We start from the raw sequence: 17,349 nt of genomic DNA on the forward strand, positions 1-17,349 counted from the left end.
GCAGAGTGTGTGCTTAGAACCAATTAGTGGTGGCTTGGCATGGTTTAAATTGGTCAGGAGGGCATTATGAGGCTCTCCAGTGAAGAGGCTTCATTAAACCTCACTCAAACGTCTGGGGGAAGAGAGCCTGGGAGTGGGCTGGGGGTGCATTGGAATAATTAAGTCTGCAGCGGGCGGAATGTGGCAGGAGCAGAGTCAGATGATACGACAGAGGCAAAAATAAATTGCCTTAGTGATAATGTACTTTGTGCCAGGCATTCCATATGGAGATGACTTATTCCTATTCTTCTGAAATGGCAGATTAACACTTCTTCCTGTGAACTCTAGCTGTCCCAAGCTGACATTTAAAGTCTGAATATTATTCACATTTAAGTTTCCTACCATGATTCTTGGCTTCCATTTCACAGCATCAGAGCACTTCTATGTATTTATGACCATAGCAAGACAATAATAATGAACTATCCTTTACAGTTTGAACCTGTTCACCATATTCTGGCTGAACAATGCAGCACTGCATCAGCTTTATCAACTGCTGCTCCTCTGTGTTTGGAAATATCAAGTTCACGTGACTTGCGAGTTCTTCAAAGAAATTCAAGAGGTTAGACGAATAAGATTCACCTTTCCAAATTGATGTTGACTGCTGTTTACAATGTTACCACTGCACAATATTTGAATCTTCAATCTTTGAATTTATTCATAATAATCAGCTCCATTTTCTTAGATTACACTCAAATAAAACTGGTCTGCTTGATCGTTTTGGCACTCTTTTGTAAAGTGTCACCATTTGCTCCTGTTTCTCATTCTGGGAGGACTCCACTGTCCACTTCCTTTTAACAGTCATAGAGTCATACCGCACGGCAAGAGACTTTTTGATCAAACCAGTCAATGCTGGCTATAATCCCAAACTAAAATCCTCCCACCTGCCTGCACTTGGCCCGTATCCCTCCAAATATTTCTTTTTCATGTACTTATCCAAATGTCTTTTAAACATTGTATCTGTACCAGCATTCACTCCTTCTTCTGGAAGTTCATTTCACAATCCAACCAATCTCTGCGTTAAAAAATGCCTCTGAGTGTCTTTTTAAAATCTTTCTCCTTTCACCTTAAAAATACACTCCCTAGTCTTGAAATCCCCTGCCCTTGGGAAATGACACCCACCATTCATCTTATTCATGCCCCTCATGATTTTATAAACCTCTATAAGATCATCCCTCAACCTCCTATGCTCCTGTGAAAAACATCCCAGCCTATCCAGCCTCTCCTTGTAACTCTCTTTATAATCTAATAATTACAAGACTCTTAAAATGCCCCCAATCTAAATATTTTTCATCACAACAGTGAATTTCTTGGGATGTCTTCCATTCCATTCAGAGGAGAGTCATAGAGACATAGAGATGTACAGCGTGGAAACAGACCCTTCGGTCCAACTCATTTGCCAAACAGATATCCCAACCCAATCAAGTCCCACCTGCCAGCACCTGGCCCATATCCCTCCAAACCCTTCCTATTCATACACCCATCCAAATGCCTCTTAAATGCTGTAATTGTACCAGCCTCCACCACTTCCTCTGGCAGCTCATTCCATACATGTACCACCCTCTGTGTGAAAAAGTTGCCCCTTAGGTCTCTCTTATATCTTTCCGCTCTCACCCTAAACCTATGCCCTCTAGTTCTGGACTCCCCATCTCAGGGAAAATATTTTGTCTATTTACCCTAATCATGCCCCTCATAATTTTGTAAACCTCTATAAGGTCACCCCTCAGCCTCCGATACTCCATGGAAAACAAATACAGCCTGTTCAACCTCTCCCTATAGCTCAATTCCTCCAACCCTGGCAACATCCCTGTAAAGCTTTTCTGAATCCTTTCAAGTTTCACATCAGCTCCTCCCTGGCCCCCATCAACTCTCATGTAGTCTGGGGATTTTTTAAAAAAATTATATATTGTGTGCATTCTGAAAAATACATTGTTCCCATGCTCTCCTGCTTTAGAAAGTGATGACACATGATTTATACTGTTCCAACGTGTTAGCCACAGCTCGGTTGGTAGCATAATTCTGAGTAATGAGGTTGTAGGTTCAAATCTCACACCAGGGACTTATGTAGTAAAATGTAAATTGATGAACTTGCTCAGTACTGAGACAGTTTTGCACCGACAGAGGTATTGTAATGTTCATGAAATAAAAGGGACAGTGGCAACATGGTGTGAAATGGGCTGAGAGTAATGTTTGGGCTGGGGAACTGTTCTGACCTTTGTACATTCTGATATATGTCAATGACTTAGATCTTGATGCAACATGCACATTTTCAAAATTTATGGATGATAGAAATCTTAGAGTCATTGTGAAATGTAAGGTGGATAGCGCAAACTTCAAAAGGAAATAGACAAGTTGGTGTCAGTTGAGGTTCAACGCTAAGAAATGTAAAGTGATTCATTTTAGTAGGAAGATCATGGAGGGACAAGGCAAGATGAAGGGTGCAAATTTAATGAGATAGAAGAACAGAAGGACAGGTCTAAACAGCAAGTTAATAGGGCCATAGGGTATGAAAGCAAGGAGGTTATGCTGATCTTGTAGAAGACACTAGTTAGACTTCAGCTGGAATTCTGCATACAGTTCTAGGTGCCACGTTTTTAAAAGAGTGTGAGTGCACTGGGTAGTGTGTGTGTAAGGAGACGTTTGTAAGACTAGTTCCAGTGATGAGAAACTAGAATGCTCATTTGGAGATCCAGTGCAAACACAAGGAAGTGTATTGCCTCCTCTGTTCTGTAATTCTCATTCTGTGATTCTCAGTTCTTTGAAATATAATACTCAGTTATTCAGATCATGGGTCATTCTAGGAAGAAAGAATACTCAGAGACTTTGATTCACTTCAAACACAAAGCTGGCTGTTTGTTTCTGTGGTAAGGCTGCGAAATAAATTGAGTTTATCAATTCTAATCTAGATTCTGTTGTCATTGGCCCAAGATGTTAAGCTTTGTTACTCTATGCTGCCTGCTTACTTCATATACCTTCATTGCACTGGGAGAACCTCATGTGATAAAGGTCCTATTCAGAATTACAGAAAGTTAGAATTCTTTGAGATTGAGTCACATGTCCTGAGCACCAAACTGTCTGACATCTCTTTCAATTGACAAGAACTTTGTTTCTTTCTGTTGCACATCATGAAGTTCAATTTACCTTCAGCTTAGATGAGTACAGACATACCAATAGCAAAAGAAAAATTGAATCCACATTGATATTTGGATGTAAGTTAAGCTTTCTGCTTCCAAAATGGACACTGTATTTGTAAATAAATTGTAAGGCTGGAAAGAGCAAGCTCACCTTTCAAAGTGAAATTGAGACGATTCTTTTTTATTCTTTTTGACCATTGAATGTGTGCCTTATTCCCAATGACAGGACCCCAGTCAATAATGTAAACTCTCGTCTGCCTGTTCACATCCGAGTTCCAGCTAATTAAAATGCTGTTGTTCCCTTGGGGAGTGGCATTAATCCTGTTGTTTAGACCTGCATTAAGTTGAAGTATTACACTTAAGGTCCAAAAATCATGCAGTAAGTAACTTTCACAACAAGATGAATTAAATATATCTTAGATGATACTTACTCATTTGATTAAAAGATGGGAGAATGATTTCATTTGCAGGTGAGAAACTGGCTGAATTGTAGGCAAGCACTCGGAATTTGAAACATGCTTGTGAAAGGATGAAGACACATTCTTTGCTGAATGTTTCAAATGATTGGATGTCATAACTTTGGTTTGTGGGTATCCTTTCAATTGTAATATTGTATCCTTGCACAATTGTACTGTTGGCTGTGGCTGCACTCTGAAAGAATACACTCTATGAAAAATAGTTGACAGGAGTTGCTTGAACAGCTTCACATCTTAAGTTAGCCTAGGGTGAAAAGAATGTGGAATGGGGGCATTATAGTATTGATAAAGGAAACTATCACTGCAGTAATGAGGGAGGGCATCCTAGAAAGATCTTCAAATGAAGCCATCTGGGCAGAGCTTAACAATAAAAAAAAGGTGGCTTACTTTGTTGGGATTATAAATAGAGCTGAAAATGTGTTGCTGGAAAAGCGCAGCAGGTCAGGCAGCATCCAAAGAGCAGGAGAATCGACGTTTTGGGCATGAGCCCTTCTTCAGGAGTGAGGAAAGTGTGTCCAGCAGGCTAAGATGAAAGGTAGGGAGGAGGGACTTAGGGGAGGGGCGTTGGAAATGCGATAGGTGGAAGGAGGTCAAGGTGAGGGTGATAGGCCGGAGTGGGGGTGGGGGCGGAGAGGTCAGGAAGAAGATTGCAGGTTAGGAGGGCGGTGCTGAGTTTGAGGGATTTGACTGAGACAAGGTGGGGGGAGGGGAAATGAGGAAACTGGAGAAATCTAGGTTCATCCCTTGTGGTTGGAGGGTTCCTAGGCGGATGATGAGGCGCTTTTCCTCCAACCGTCGTGTTGCTATCGTCTGGCGAAGGAGGAGTCCAAGGACCTGCATGTCCTTGATGGAATGGGAGGAGAAGTTGAAGTGTTGAGCCACGGGGTGGTTGGGTTGGTTGGTCTGGGTGTCCCAGAGGTGTTCCCTGAAATATTCCGCAAGTAGGCGGCCTGTCTCCCCAATATAGAGGAGGTCACATTGGGTGCAGCGAATGCAGTAAATGATGTGTGTGGAGGTGCAGGTGAATTTGTGGTGGATATGGAAGGATCCTTTGGGGTCTTGAAGGGAAGTAATGGGGGAGGTGTGGGCGCAAGTTTTGCGTTTCTTGCGGTTGCAGGGGAAGGTGCTGGGAGTGGAGGTTGGGTTGGTGGGGGGTGTGGACCTGATGAGGGAGTCATGAAGGGAGTGGTCTTTTTGGAACACTGATAGGGGAGGGGAGGGAAATCTATCCCTGGTGGTGGGGTCCGTTTGGAGGTGGCGGAAATGATGACGGATGATGCGATGTATGTGGAGGTTGGTGGGGTGGTAGGTGAGGACCAGTGTGGTTCTGCCCTGATGGCGATTGGAGGGCTGGGCTCAAAGGCGGAGGAGTGGGAAGTGGAGGAGATGTGGTGGAGGGCATCGGTGATCACGTCTGGGGGGAAATAGCGGTCTTTGAAGAAGGAGGCCATTTGGGTTGTACGGTATTGGAACTGTCTTCCTGGAAGCAGATGCGGCGGAGACGAAGGAATTGGGAGTATGGGATGGTATTTTTACAGTGGGCAGGGTGGGACGAGGTGTAGTCTAGGTAGCTGTGGGAGTCGGTCGGTTTGTAGTAAATATGCGTGTTGATTTGGTCGCCCAAGATAGAAATGAAAAGGTCTAGGAAGGGGAGGGAGGAGTCTGAGACGGTTCAGGTAAATTTGAGGTCGGGGTGGAAGGTGTTGGTAAAGTGGATGAACTGTTCAACCTCCTCGTGAGAGCACGAGGCAGCGCCGATACAGTCATCGATGTAGCGGAGGAAAAAGTGTAGGGTGGTGCCAGTGTAGCTGCGGAAGATGGACTGTTCCACATATCTGACGAAGAGGCAGGCATAGCTGGGGCCCATGCGGGTGCTCATGACTACTCCTTTGGTTTGGAGGAAGTGGGAGGATTGGAAAGAGAAATTGTTCAGGGTGAGGACCAGGTCAGTCAGTCGAAGGAGGGTGTCAGTGGAAGGGTACTGGTTGGTACGGCAGGAAAGGAAGAAGCGAAGGCTTTGAGTCCTTCGTGATGGGGACGGAGGTACAGGGACTGGATGTCCATGGTGAAGATAAGGTGTTGGGGACTGGGAAAGCGAAAATCATGGAGGAGGTGGAGGGCGTGGGTTAAGGGCTACGGGGAGAATGTGGGTAAGTGGAATTGAAATGCCCATCAGCCATGATTGAATGGCGGAGTGGACTCGATGGGCCGAATGGCCTTACTTCCACTCCTATGTCTTAAGGTATTATGGTCTTATGTGTCCCAAACGTAGGTGTGGTGTTCTTGTACTAAGGGGGACAGGACCGTGTCGAGGTATGCAGAAATGTGTTCTGTGGGGCAGGAGCAGGCTGAGACAATGGGTCGGCCGGGGCAGTCAGGTTTGTGGAATTTGGGCAGGAGGTAGAAACGGGCGGTGCAGGGTTGTGGGACTATGAGGTTAGAGACGGTAGATGGGAGATCTTCTGAGGTGATGAGGTTATGGATGGTCCGGGAGATGGTGGCTTGGTGGTGGGAGGTGAGGTCATGGTCAAGGGGGCAGTAGGAGGCGGTGTCCGTGAGCTGGTGTTTAAACAGGCCTCCCAACAGTCAGTGGGAGATAGAGGAGCAGGAGGATAGTTGGAGGGGATTTCACAACTTTGCTAACATTAATTGCGATTGTGTTAGTCTGAATTGATTAGATGGGGTAGAATGTTTAATGTGCATTCAGGAGAGCTTTTTGTTCCCGTGCATAGATAGTCCTACTAGAGACGGTGCAGTGTTAGACCTAACCCTAGGAAATGAAGCCAGTCAAGCTTCAGTGGGCGAGCATTTTGGGGATAGTGACTACCCCCTCTGTAAGTTTCAAAGTCATTATCGAAGGGGATAAGGATAGTGCAGAATTGTCTAAGCTGGGGAAGGTCTGTTTCAATATCATGAGACAACATAGACTGGGAGAGCGACATTTGGAAAATGCGAGTCATTTAAAAGCAATTTAGTGAGAATTCAGGACCAACATGTTCCTACATGAGTAAAGGGCAAGGGCAAGACAAGGGATCATGGATGTGAGAGATGTGTGTCACTGGAAAAGCACAGCAGGTCAGGGAGTATCCGAGGAGCAGGAGAATCAATGTTTCGGGCATAGGCCCTTTGTCAGGAATTCAGCTGCCCTGCTGTGCTTTCCCAGCAACACACTCTCAACATTAAAAACAGGGGAGGCCATCAGAAGTATAAAGTGTAACAGTTGCTTAAAAAGGAAATTAGGTGAGCAAAGAAGGGCCACAAAATATGTGGCAGGTGAGATCAAGGTGTTTTGCAAGTATATTTAGAGTAAGAAGATTACTGGGGAAATAGTGGGACCTATTAGAAATCAAAGGAGCCAGAGAATGTAGGTGTGGTCTTAAATAAATACTTCTCATCTGTATTCACAAAAGAGAAAGACATTGTAACTGGGGATTCCACTTTGACGGTAACGTTCTAGAACATGTTGGGATTAATAAGGAGGAAATGTTTAATGTTTTAGTGGGCATACAGATGCATAAATCTCCTGAGCCTGATTAAACGTATCCTAGGCTGCAGTGGGAGGTAAGGGAGGAGATTAGTGGGGCCCTGGTAGAGATATTTAATATTTTGATGGCCACTGGTGAGGTGTCAAATAACTGGCGAATTGCCAGTGGGGCTCTTTGTTCAAGAAGGACAGCAGTGATAGACCCGGTAATTACAATTAGTCTGACGTCAATGGTAGGGAAATTATTGGAAAAAGTTCAAAAGGAAAGGATTAATCAATACTTGAAAGGGCAGGGATTAATTAGGAATCATCAGCATGAATTTATGAGAGGGAGATCCTGTCTGACTAATTGAATTGAGTTTTTTGAGAAGGTGACTAAATATATTGATGCAAGTCGTGCAGTTGACGTAGCTTACATGGACTTCAGTAATGCCTTTGACAAGTTCCCACATAGAAGGCTGGTCTAAAAGATAAGAGCCTGTGGGATCCAAGGCAAGTTGACAAACTTGATCGAAAATTAGCTTGTAAATAGGAGGCAAAGGGTGATGGTGGAGGGTTGCATTTATAAATGGAAGTCTGTGACCAGCAGTCTACCACAAGGTTCAGTGCTGGGAAATCATGTTACTATGTACATTAATGACTTGGATGTGAATGAAACCAGATCTAAAAGTTGAAGTTCTAAATTGGAGAAAGGCCAATTTTGACAGTATTAGGCAAGAACTTTCAAAAGCTGATTGGAGGCAGATGTTCGCAGGTAAATGGACGGCTGGAAAATGGGAAGCCTTCAGAAATGCGATAACAAGAATCTAGAGAAAGTATATTCCTGTCAGGGTGAAAGGGAAGGATGGTAGGTATGGGGAATGCTGGATGACTGAAGAAGTTGAGGGTTTGGTTAAGAAAAAGAAGGAAGCATATGTCAGGTACAGACAGGATAGATCGAGTGAATCCTTAGAAGAGTATAAAGAAAATAGGAGTATACTTAAGAGGGAAATCAGGAGGGCAACAAGGGGACGTGAGGTAGCTTTGGCAACTAGAATTAAGGAGAATCCAAAGGGTTTTTACAAATATATTAAGGACAAAAGGGTAACTAGGGAGAGAATAGGGCCCCTCAAAGATCAGCAAGGCGGCCTTTGTGTGGAGCCACAGAAAATGAGGGAGATACTAAATGAATATTTTGCATCAGTATTTACTGTGGAAAAGGATATGGAAGATATAGAGTGTAGGGAAATAGATGGTGACATCTTGCAAAATGTCTAGATTACAGAGGAGGAAGTGCTGGATGTCATGAAACAATTAAAGGTGGATAAATCCCCAGCACCTGATTAGGTGTACCCGAGAACTCTGTGGGAAGCTAGAGAAGTGATGGCTGGGCCTCTTGCTGAGATATTTTTATCATCGATAGTCACAGATGAGGTGCAGGAAGACTGGAGGTTGGTAAACATGGTGCCACTGTTTAAGAAGGGCAATAAAGACAAGCCAGGGAAGTATAGACCGGTGAGCCTGACCTCGGTGGTGGGCAAGTTGTTGGAGGGAATCCTGAGGGACAGGATGTACATGTATTTGGAAAGGCAAGGACTGATTAGGGATAGTCAACATGACTTTGTGCGTGGGAAATCATGTCTCACAAACTAGATTGAGTTTTTTGAAGAAATAACAATGAAGATTGATGAGGGAAGAGCAGTAGATGTGATCTATATGGACTTCAGTAAGACGTTTGACAAGGTTCCCCATGGGAGATTGATTAGCAAGGTTAGATCTCATGAAATACATGAAGAACTAACCATTTGGATATAGAACTGGCTCAAAGGTAAAAGACAGAGGGTGGTGGTGGAGGGTTGTTTCTCAGACTGGAGGCCTGTGACCAGTGGAGTGCCATAAGGATCGGTGCTGGTCCCTCTACTTTTTGTCATTTACATAAATGATTTGGATGTGAGCATAAGAGGTAAAGTTAGTAAGTTTGCAGATGACACCAAAATTGGAGGTGTAGTGGACAGTGAAGAGGGTTACCTCAGATCACAATAGGATCTGGACCAGATGGGCCAATGGGCTGAAAAGTGGAAGATGGAGTTTAATTCAGATAAATGCGAGGTGCTGCATTTTGGGAAAGCAAATCTTAGAAGGACTTATTCATTTCATGGTAAGGTCCTAGAGAGTGTTGCTGAACAAAGAGACCTTGGAGTGCAGGTTCATAGCTCCTTGAAAGTGAAGTCGCAGGTAGATAGGATAGTGAAGAAGGCATTTGGTATGCTTTCCTTTATTGGTCAGAGTATTGAATACAGGAGTTGGGAGGTCATGTTGTGGCTGTACAGGGCATTGGTTAGGCCACTGTTGGAATATTGCGTGCAATTCTTGTCTCCTTCCTATCGGAAAGATGTTGTGAAACTTGAAAGGGTTCAGAAAAGATTTACAAGGATGTTGCCAGGTTTGGAGGATTTGAGCTATAGGGAGAGGCTGAACAGGCTGAGGCTATTTTCCCTGGAGCGTCGGAGGCTGAGGGGGTGACCTATAGAGGTTTACAAAATTATGAGGGGCATGGATAGGACAAAGTCTTTTCCCTGGGTTTTGGGAACTAGAGGGCATAGGTTTAAGGTGAGAGGGGAAAGTTATAAAAGAGACCTAAGGGGCCACCTTTTCACGCAGTGGGTGGTACGTATATGGAATGAGCTGCCAGAGGATGTGGTAGAGGCTGGTACAATTGCAACATTTAAGAGGCATTTGGATGGGTATATGAACAGGACGGGTTTGGAGGGATATGGGCCGGGTGCTGGCAGGTGGGACTAGATTGGGTTGGGATATCTGGTCGGCATGGATGGGTTGGACCACAGGGTCTGTTTCCATGCTGTACATCTCTATGACTCTATAACTCTAAGGAGGTATAATTAGTAAGTTTGCAAATGACACAAAAAAATTGTTGATTTTATTGATTGTGAGGGGGCTGGTCTCAGGCTATACTCTGCTGTAGATCAGCTGGTAAATTGGTCAGAATAATGGCTGATGGAATTTAATCTCAGTAAGTGCGAGGTGATGCATGTTGGGAGGGAGGTCTTATAAGGGTAGTTAATACACAGTAATGGTAGTGTTGAGGAACAAATGGACTTTGGTGTACAAGTTTATAGATCCTTGAAAGTGCCAGCTCAAGTAGGCAGGGTGGTGAAGAATACATGCCTTCATGAGCCAGGACATGAAGTATGAGAGCAAGGAAGTCATGTTACAATTTTAAAAGACATTGGTTAGCCCACAGATGGAATACTGTTTATAGTTCTTTTTGCCACACTTTCAGAAGGACATGATTACGCTGGAGAAAGTGCAGACGATTCACAATGATGTTGCCTGGAATGAAATGTCTCAGTTATGAGGAGAGCTTGGATAGACCGGGTTTGTTTTCCTTGGACCCAGAAGAGACTGAGGGCGGATCTGTATAGGGTATACAAAATTATAGAGGCACAGGCAGAGGAGATTGTGAGAATCTCTTTCCCATGGCAGATTATCTACAACGAGAGGACAAACATTTAAGGTGAGGAGCAGATGGTTTAGAAATTTGAGGAAAGATTTTTCACCCAGAGGATGGTAGATATAATAATGTGCTGCCTGAGAGGGTGGTGGAGGCTGATAACTTTTGCAACATTTAGGAACCATCTAGATAATTTCTTAAAACACCAGGGCAAAGTAGGCTATGGACCAAGTGAAGGGAAATAGGATTAGTGTAAACCAGCGTTTGTTGATTGGCATGGACATGGTGGGCCAAAGGGCTTGTTTCCTTGATGTATGTCTCTATGACTCTAACAGAAATCTCTTATTGTGGCAATACAGATTTGCCTACAGACCTTTAAACAAAGTCTATATCCAAGGCTCAATGCCTAATATTCAGAGGCAACAAATACAGTGTGTACTAATTTCCTTTAAAAGTTACCTCAGTTTTAAAAATATATTCCTATTCGTGTATAAGTTATTAACTTCAATCATTGCAAATGTAGTAATGTGTACAGCGAAATACTGAGCACAAAATACATGTTTATTAAATGTAACTGTAGTATATTTCAATACTTGGAGCAGTGTTTAAGGTAATTGGAAAGTAAGAACAGGAACAGGCCAATCAGCCCTAACTGATTTAAAATCTGTCTATCACAGCCTTAAATATACTTAATGCCTAACCTTGACAAGGACTGATTAGGGATAGTCAACATGGCTTTGTGCGTGGGAAATCATGTCTCACAAACTTGATTGAGTTTTTTGAAGAAGTAACAAAGGGCAATGATGAGGGCAGAGCGGTAGCGGTCTATATGGACTTCAGTAAGGCATTCGACAAGGTTCCCCATGGGAGACTGTTTAGCAACGTGAGATCTCCTGGAATACAGGGAGAACTAGCCATTTGGATACAGAACTGGCTCACAGGTAGGAGACAGAGGGTTGTGGTGGAGGGTTGTTTTTCAGACTGGAGGCCTGTGACAAGTGGAGTGCCACAAGGATCAGTGTGGGGTCCTCTACTTATTGTCATTTACATAAATGATTTGAATATGAACATAGGAGGTATAATTAATAAGTTTGTAGATTATACCATAATTGGAAGTGTAATGGACAGCATAAGAGGTACAATTAGTAAGTTTGCAGACAACACCAAAATTGGAGGTGTAGTGGACAGCGAAGTGGGTTACCTCAGATTGCAACAGGTATCTTGACCAGATGGGCCAATGGGCTGAGAAGTGGCAGATGGAATTTAATTCAGATAAATGCGAAGTGCTGCATTTTGGGAAAGCAAATCTTAGCAGGACTTATACTCTTAATGGTAAGGTCCTAGGGAGTGTTGCTGAACAAAGAGATTTTGGAGTGCAGGTTCATAGCTCCTTGAAAGTGGAGTCACAGATAGTGAAGAAGGTGTTTGGTGTGCTTTTTTTTATTGGTCAGAGTATTGAGTACAGGAGTTGGGAGGTCATGTTGCCGCTGTACAGGACATTGGTTAGGCCACTGTTGGAATGTTGCGTGCAATTCTGGTCTCCTTCCTATCGGAAAGATGTTGTGAAACTTGAAAGAGTTCAGAAACGATTTACAAGGATGCTGCCAGGCTTGGAGGATTTGAGCTATAGGGAGAGGCTGAACAGGCTGGGGCTGTTTTCTATGTAGCGTCAGATGCTGAGGGTGACCTTGTAGAGGTTTACAAAATGATTAGGGGCATGGATAGGGTAAATAGGCAAAGTCTTTTCCCTGGGTTTGGGGAGTTCAGAACTAGAGGGCATAGGTTTAGGTGAGAGGGGAAAGATATAAAAGAGACCTAAGGGGCCCCCTTTTCACACAGAGAGTGGTACGTGTATGGAATGAGTTGCAGAGGAAGTGGTGGAGGATGGTACAATTGCAACATTTAAGAGGCATTTGGATGGGTATATGAATAGGAAGGGTTTGGAGGGATATTGGCTGCGTGCTGGCAGATGGGACTAGATTGGGTTGGGATATCTGGTCGGCATGGACAGGTTGGAATGAAGGGTCTGTTTCGATGCTGTACACCTCTATGACTCTATGACAGCCTTTTGCACTAAAGAATTCCACAGATTCATTATCATCTGAGAGAAGAAATACCTTCTCATCTCTGTCTTAAATGTTACTCCAAGATGAAAACCTCTGGCATATTGGTCTCTATGAGGATTGTAACACTCTCTTTTCATGTCTGTTAATTAAAGTTTTCTGGAATACACTATTAATTTATTTCCCATTATTACTCAAATTTTAGCTCATTAACAGTTAGGATTACTACAATCACCTACACCTAAAAAGAATAAGGACATGATAATGTTATACAACAAATGAGTCAGTGCTTGTTCAGAGGCGTTCAAGGTAATGTACATACCTCCCACCGTATTGTAAAGCGGCGTTTCCCAGGTTCCTGCATTAGTTCAGTTACAGGCATATAAACCTGTGGCTTATCTATTAGCTCTGGAATAAAGCAGAAACAATAGCTGTTTTTCAACCACTTTCTGTACAGGTAACTTATTTTGAGGTTTCTGTGTTCCTCAAGGAAATTTTCAGTCTGGCTTCTGTTTGTAAGGAAAAGGTTTTGTTTGGGCATCTTCCCAATGTCATTTGACACAGATGGTGATTCTGTCGTGAACTGCTGCCAATGACAATTTCTCTCAGGTTTCTAACAACAATAATCAATAGGAATATTAATTATTAAACTTCTCAATCATGTAAAGGTGTATTTGTTTTACCTTTTGACTGATATTGTCATGAATTATAAAATAATTTTTGACTATATACATTTCTAGCTTCTGTTTTTGTAATTTTGGAATTTTGGTGGCCCACTTCTGTAGTAGCGTAAGATGATGAGAGTAATGGATAGCTTGGATAGAAAGGAGCTGTTCCCCTCAGATGGAGGGATAAAAACAAGGGGGCGTAATTTTCAGATGACAGGTAGACAGTTTAGAGGAGATTTGAGGAATTACTTATTCATCCAGAAAGTAGTGGGAATATGGGATGCACTGGCTGGGAGGGTAATGTGTGTGGGAAACCACACAATTTTTAAGAGAAAATACTTGATGAGCACTTGAAATGCCTCAATATTCAAGCTATGGACCAAGTGCTAGAAAGTTGGACTGGTATAGATTTAAAGTTGTTTTTTGGTTCACTTAGGCTCGATGGGCTGAAGGGCTTTTTCTGATTTTGAGAAGTGTGGTGGAGGCAGGTTCAAATGAGGCATTCAAGTGTACATTGGATGATTGTTTGGATAAAAGTAATGTGCAAGGTTATGGGGAGAAAGGGAATTGGCATTGGGTAATGATGCTCCTTTAACAAGTTAGTGCAGGTATGATGGACCAAATGGTCTCCTTCAGCCATGTAACATTTCTGTGTTTCTGCTTACAGTTAGCCTGTCTATACTAATCTCTCTCAGCAGAAAGATTTCAGTACCAGCTGTGGAGCCCAAATTAAAATCAATGGATGCAAAGTTTATTTGCTCCGGGGAGGCACAATAAATAGTGGGAACATAGAATGGCAACTGCTCAGATCTTGATCTGGCAACTTGATCTTGCCATGCGCTAATTGTTGTTCTGTTTTGTGAGTTTGCATGTATTTATGATGAAGCACGTGTGTACCTTGAAAGGAAATTTTGATGAAACAGTTTAACACCATGCTACATAAAATTCTTGCTATGAATGTATCAGCTATGTCTTGAATAGCTGCTGCAATGAGCATGACGATAGCAAAGTTTGTGCTTGAGATGTCATGTTTTTGTTGCTCTGTGAATATATCTTATCATACTTGTTCTCTGTAATAACACGGTCTACGGTCTTAATGTTTATGCTGCCAGAATAAATAGTGAACACTTCAACCTATTTTACAGTCCATTTATGTGCATTTTCACTATACCTCTGACACTCTTACCTAACAAACTCCTATCAATCGCAGTTTCCAAAATTTCAACTAAACCTCATCCATAGCCTTGAATGGGAGTTGTATGTTTTGCTTTAGTTAATATAGCACAGTACTTACCAGGAGGGACATGGTATATTTTAGTCCAAGAACTCCAAAGTTTAATTTTGCAGCGCATCCGAAATTCGTAAGCAGCCAGTCGTTCCAATCCTTGTAGAGTTCCAGAAGGTTGGAAATGAACCTTTTGAAACATAGATATAATTAATATTTACATTCTTTCTGCAAAATCTATGAGTATAGCATCTTTTTAACAGGTTTTTATATGATTCCAATTTGAGTGATTACTCATTGCCAGACATAGACAAGGGTGTTTGCAATGATAGACAGCCTCTCCACATGCAGGGAATTGCAGAGGTGGCTGAAAATGAGAAATCCCATTCTAATAGGGGTGGATCACGTTTGCATTTATGCGTTTTGAGGAGGCAGAAATCCATATAAAACAACAGCTCCCTCCAGTCATGTCTGATTTTGGTGACCCAGGTGAGTGAAACCCAGCCCAGTTTAGACCAGTGAGGGGCAGGATCTCAACCTTTTAAAGATGTGGGTTTGGAGGGATATGGGCCGGGTGCTGGCAGGTGGGACGAGATTGGGTTGGGTTATCTGGTCGGCATGGACGAGTTGGACCGAAGGGCCTGTTTCCATGCTATACATCGCTATACCTCTATGACTATGCTGCCCACAAGAGAGGTCATTTGCCTTATGTGAGTGCTACATTGACCTTTGGAAGAGGGAAGGTGTTCTTTGGATTTGTTAGAGGTAGACATGAATATGCATAAAAAGTCATACAAATTATTAACGTAATTAAAAGTCATACAAATTATTGCAACTTTCGACAGGCTGCCCCTAGAAATGTGAGTCTAGATTAGAGTGGTGCTGGAAAAGCACAGCAGTTCAGGCAGCATCCAAGAAGCAGGAAAATCGACGTTTCGGGCAAAAGCCCTTCATCGGAATAGAGGCAGAGTGCCTGCAGAGTGGAAAGGTAAATGAGAGGGAGGTGAGGGTGGGGAGAAAGTAGCATAGAGTACAATAGATGAATGGGGGTGGGGATGGAGGTGATAGGTCAGAGAGGAGGGTGGGGGAAGGCAGCAAACAGTACAATGGGTGAATGGGGGTGAGGATGAAAGTGATAGGTCAGAGAGGAGAGTGGAGTGGATAGGTGGAAAGGAAGATAGGCAGATAGGACAGGTCATGAGGGCAGTGCTGAGCTGGAGGGCTGGAGCTGGGGTGAGGTGGGAGAAGGGGAAATGAGGAAGCTGGTGAAATCCACGTTGATGCCATAGATATGTGATATAATGATAAGTGCTTGGGGCAGAGGGGATTTCTCATTGAGGAGTCTTTGGGGGGATTTCTCATTGGGCAGCCCTCATTTGGCAGTTCTCCTCATGTGGTCCTCAGAGAGCTGTCTTTTCCAGGTGGAAGATGGACCAGAGAGGAGGAGGAAGACCCAGGGAAGAGTTTCCTAAACCTTGGCTAGAGAGCAGGATATTAACCCCACAACATAAATACAACTATTACAGTCTGTGCCAACATCCTGTTTGTCCTCTGATATCAGTGTCCCACCCTGAACTGTCATGATTGTACACTTTCCCCAATTAAATCAAGTATCATGTTTAAAGTGCTGCTCCTCAATAAACTATCAGAAAATTTTACAAATCGTTGGCTGCTTATTTTAGGAAACTACAATCCTGAGCCCCTAAAATCAACAACAGACACTCTCATAGCCTTTAGTAAGTCTGCCTTTCGTGGAAAAGTTCAATGAAATAGTGCCTTTTGATTTAAAGGTACAGGATAAAAAAGACTTGAATTTTACATATTGTAGAGTTGGCAACCAATTTTGTCAGTTGACAATCATAGAGTAAAGGTAAGAAAATAATTCTGGATAAAATAATGGAAAAGTTAATAGAGACTCCATTTGGACCGCTAATGACATTTCTCACTGATAATGGGAGTTATTTGTAAATGATGCATTTAGAGAGAAATGTGAGAATATAAACATAACAACTATGATTATAGCAGCAGAAAGTCCTTTTAGCAATGGGGTATGTAAAAGGAAAGCAGTAATAAACAAAACGATTCATGAATTTAGCAAATTAGTCAAATTCTAAACTATTGCCTGCACAATTATGGTCTGTCCACGCTACGACCTTGTTGTAGGTGGTTAGAATATATAATCCACATCATCAGTTCTCTTTAAGTTACTCATGGGAAGTTGACATTGCTAACATTTCTTGTTCATTCCTGATCCCCTTGAGAAGGTGGTGATGAACATGTTGAGTAGTTGCAATCCATGTGCAGGTTGATTCACAAAGGCACAAGGAAGAAAATTTCAGGATTTTAGCTGAGTGAATCTTTATTTCCAAGTCAGGATGGTGATTGGTTTGGAGGGAACTTACAGATGGTGGTGTTTCCATGCACGTGCCTCCCCTACTCTTTGAGATGGTGGGGGCGGGGTGGAGAGCAGTGGGGGGGGGGGGTCGGTGCTTGGGAATCTTGGGTTTGGAGGGTGCAATCTAAGGATCTTTGGTGAATTCCTGCAGCGAAGATGGTACAGATTGCTGCAACTGAGCCTAACTAGGAGAGGCAGTGGACATTTATAGATGTGCTGCTAATCAAACAGGCTGCTTTGTCCTGGATGGTGTGAAACCTTTTCAATGCTGCTGCAGCTGCCCTCATCCAGGCAAGTACAGTGTATTCCATCACAGTCCTGGCTTGTGCCTTGTGGTGGACAGGCTTTGGGAAGGAGATAAGTTACTCACTGCAGGATTCCTAGTCCTGACCTGCTTTTGAAGCCACAATATTTATA

At 43.0% G+C, this 17,349-nt stretch overlaps 1 protein-coding gene across 2 annotated transcripts in view; it reads right to left on the reverse strand.

Moving 5' to 3' along the window:
* Positions 1-17,349, reverse strand: part of LOC132827020 (interleukin-31 receptor subunit alpha-like) — a 94,924-nt gene that overhangs the window by 18,168 nt on the left and 59,407 nt on the right. For both annotated transcript variants that reach the window (XM_060843403.1, XM_060843393.1), the window contains exons 6-9: positions 14,607-14,727; positions 12,967-13,052; positions 3,602-3,821; positions 3,322-3,504 (exon numbers count right to left, since the gene is read on the reverse strand). In XM_060843403.1, coding sequence (XP_060699386.1) covers positions 3,322-3,504; positions 3,602-3,821; positions 12,967-13,052; positions 14,607-14,727 — 610 coding nt within the window. The remainder of the gene's footprint in view (positions 1-3,321; positions 3,505-3,601; positions 3,822-12,966; positions 13,053-14,606; positions 14,728-17,349) is intronic.

This window comes from Hemiscyllium ocellatum, chromosome 2, assembly GCF_020745735.1.
Source record: "Hemiscyllium ocellatum isolate sHemOce1 chromosome 2, sHemOce1.pat.X.cur, whole genome shotgun sequence".
NCBI classification, from domain to species: Eukaryota; Metazoa; Chordata; class Chondrichthyes; order Orectolobiformes; family Hemiscylliidae; genus Hemiscyllium; species Hemiscyllium ocellatum.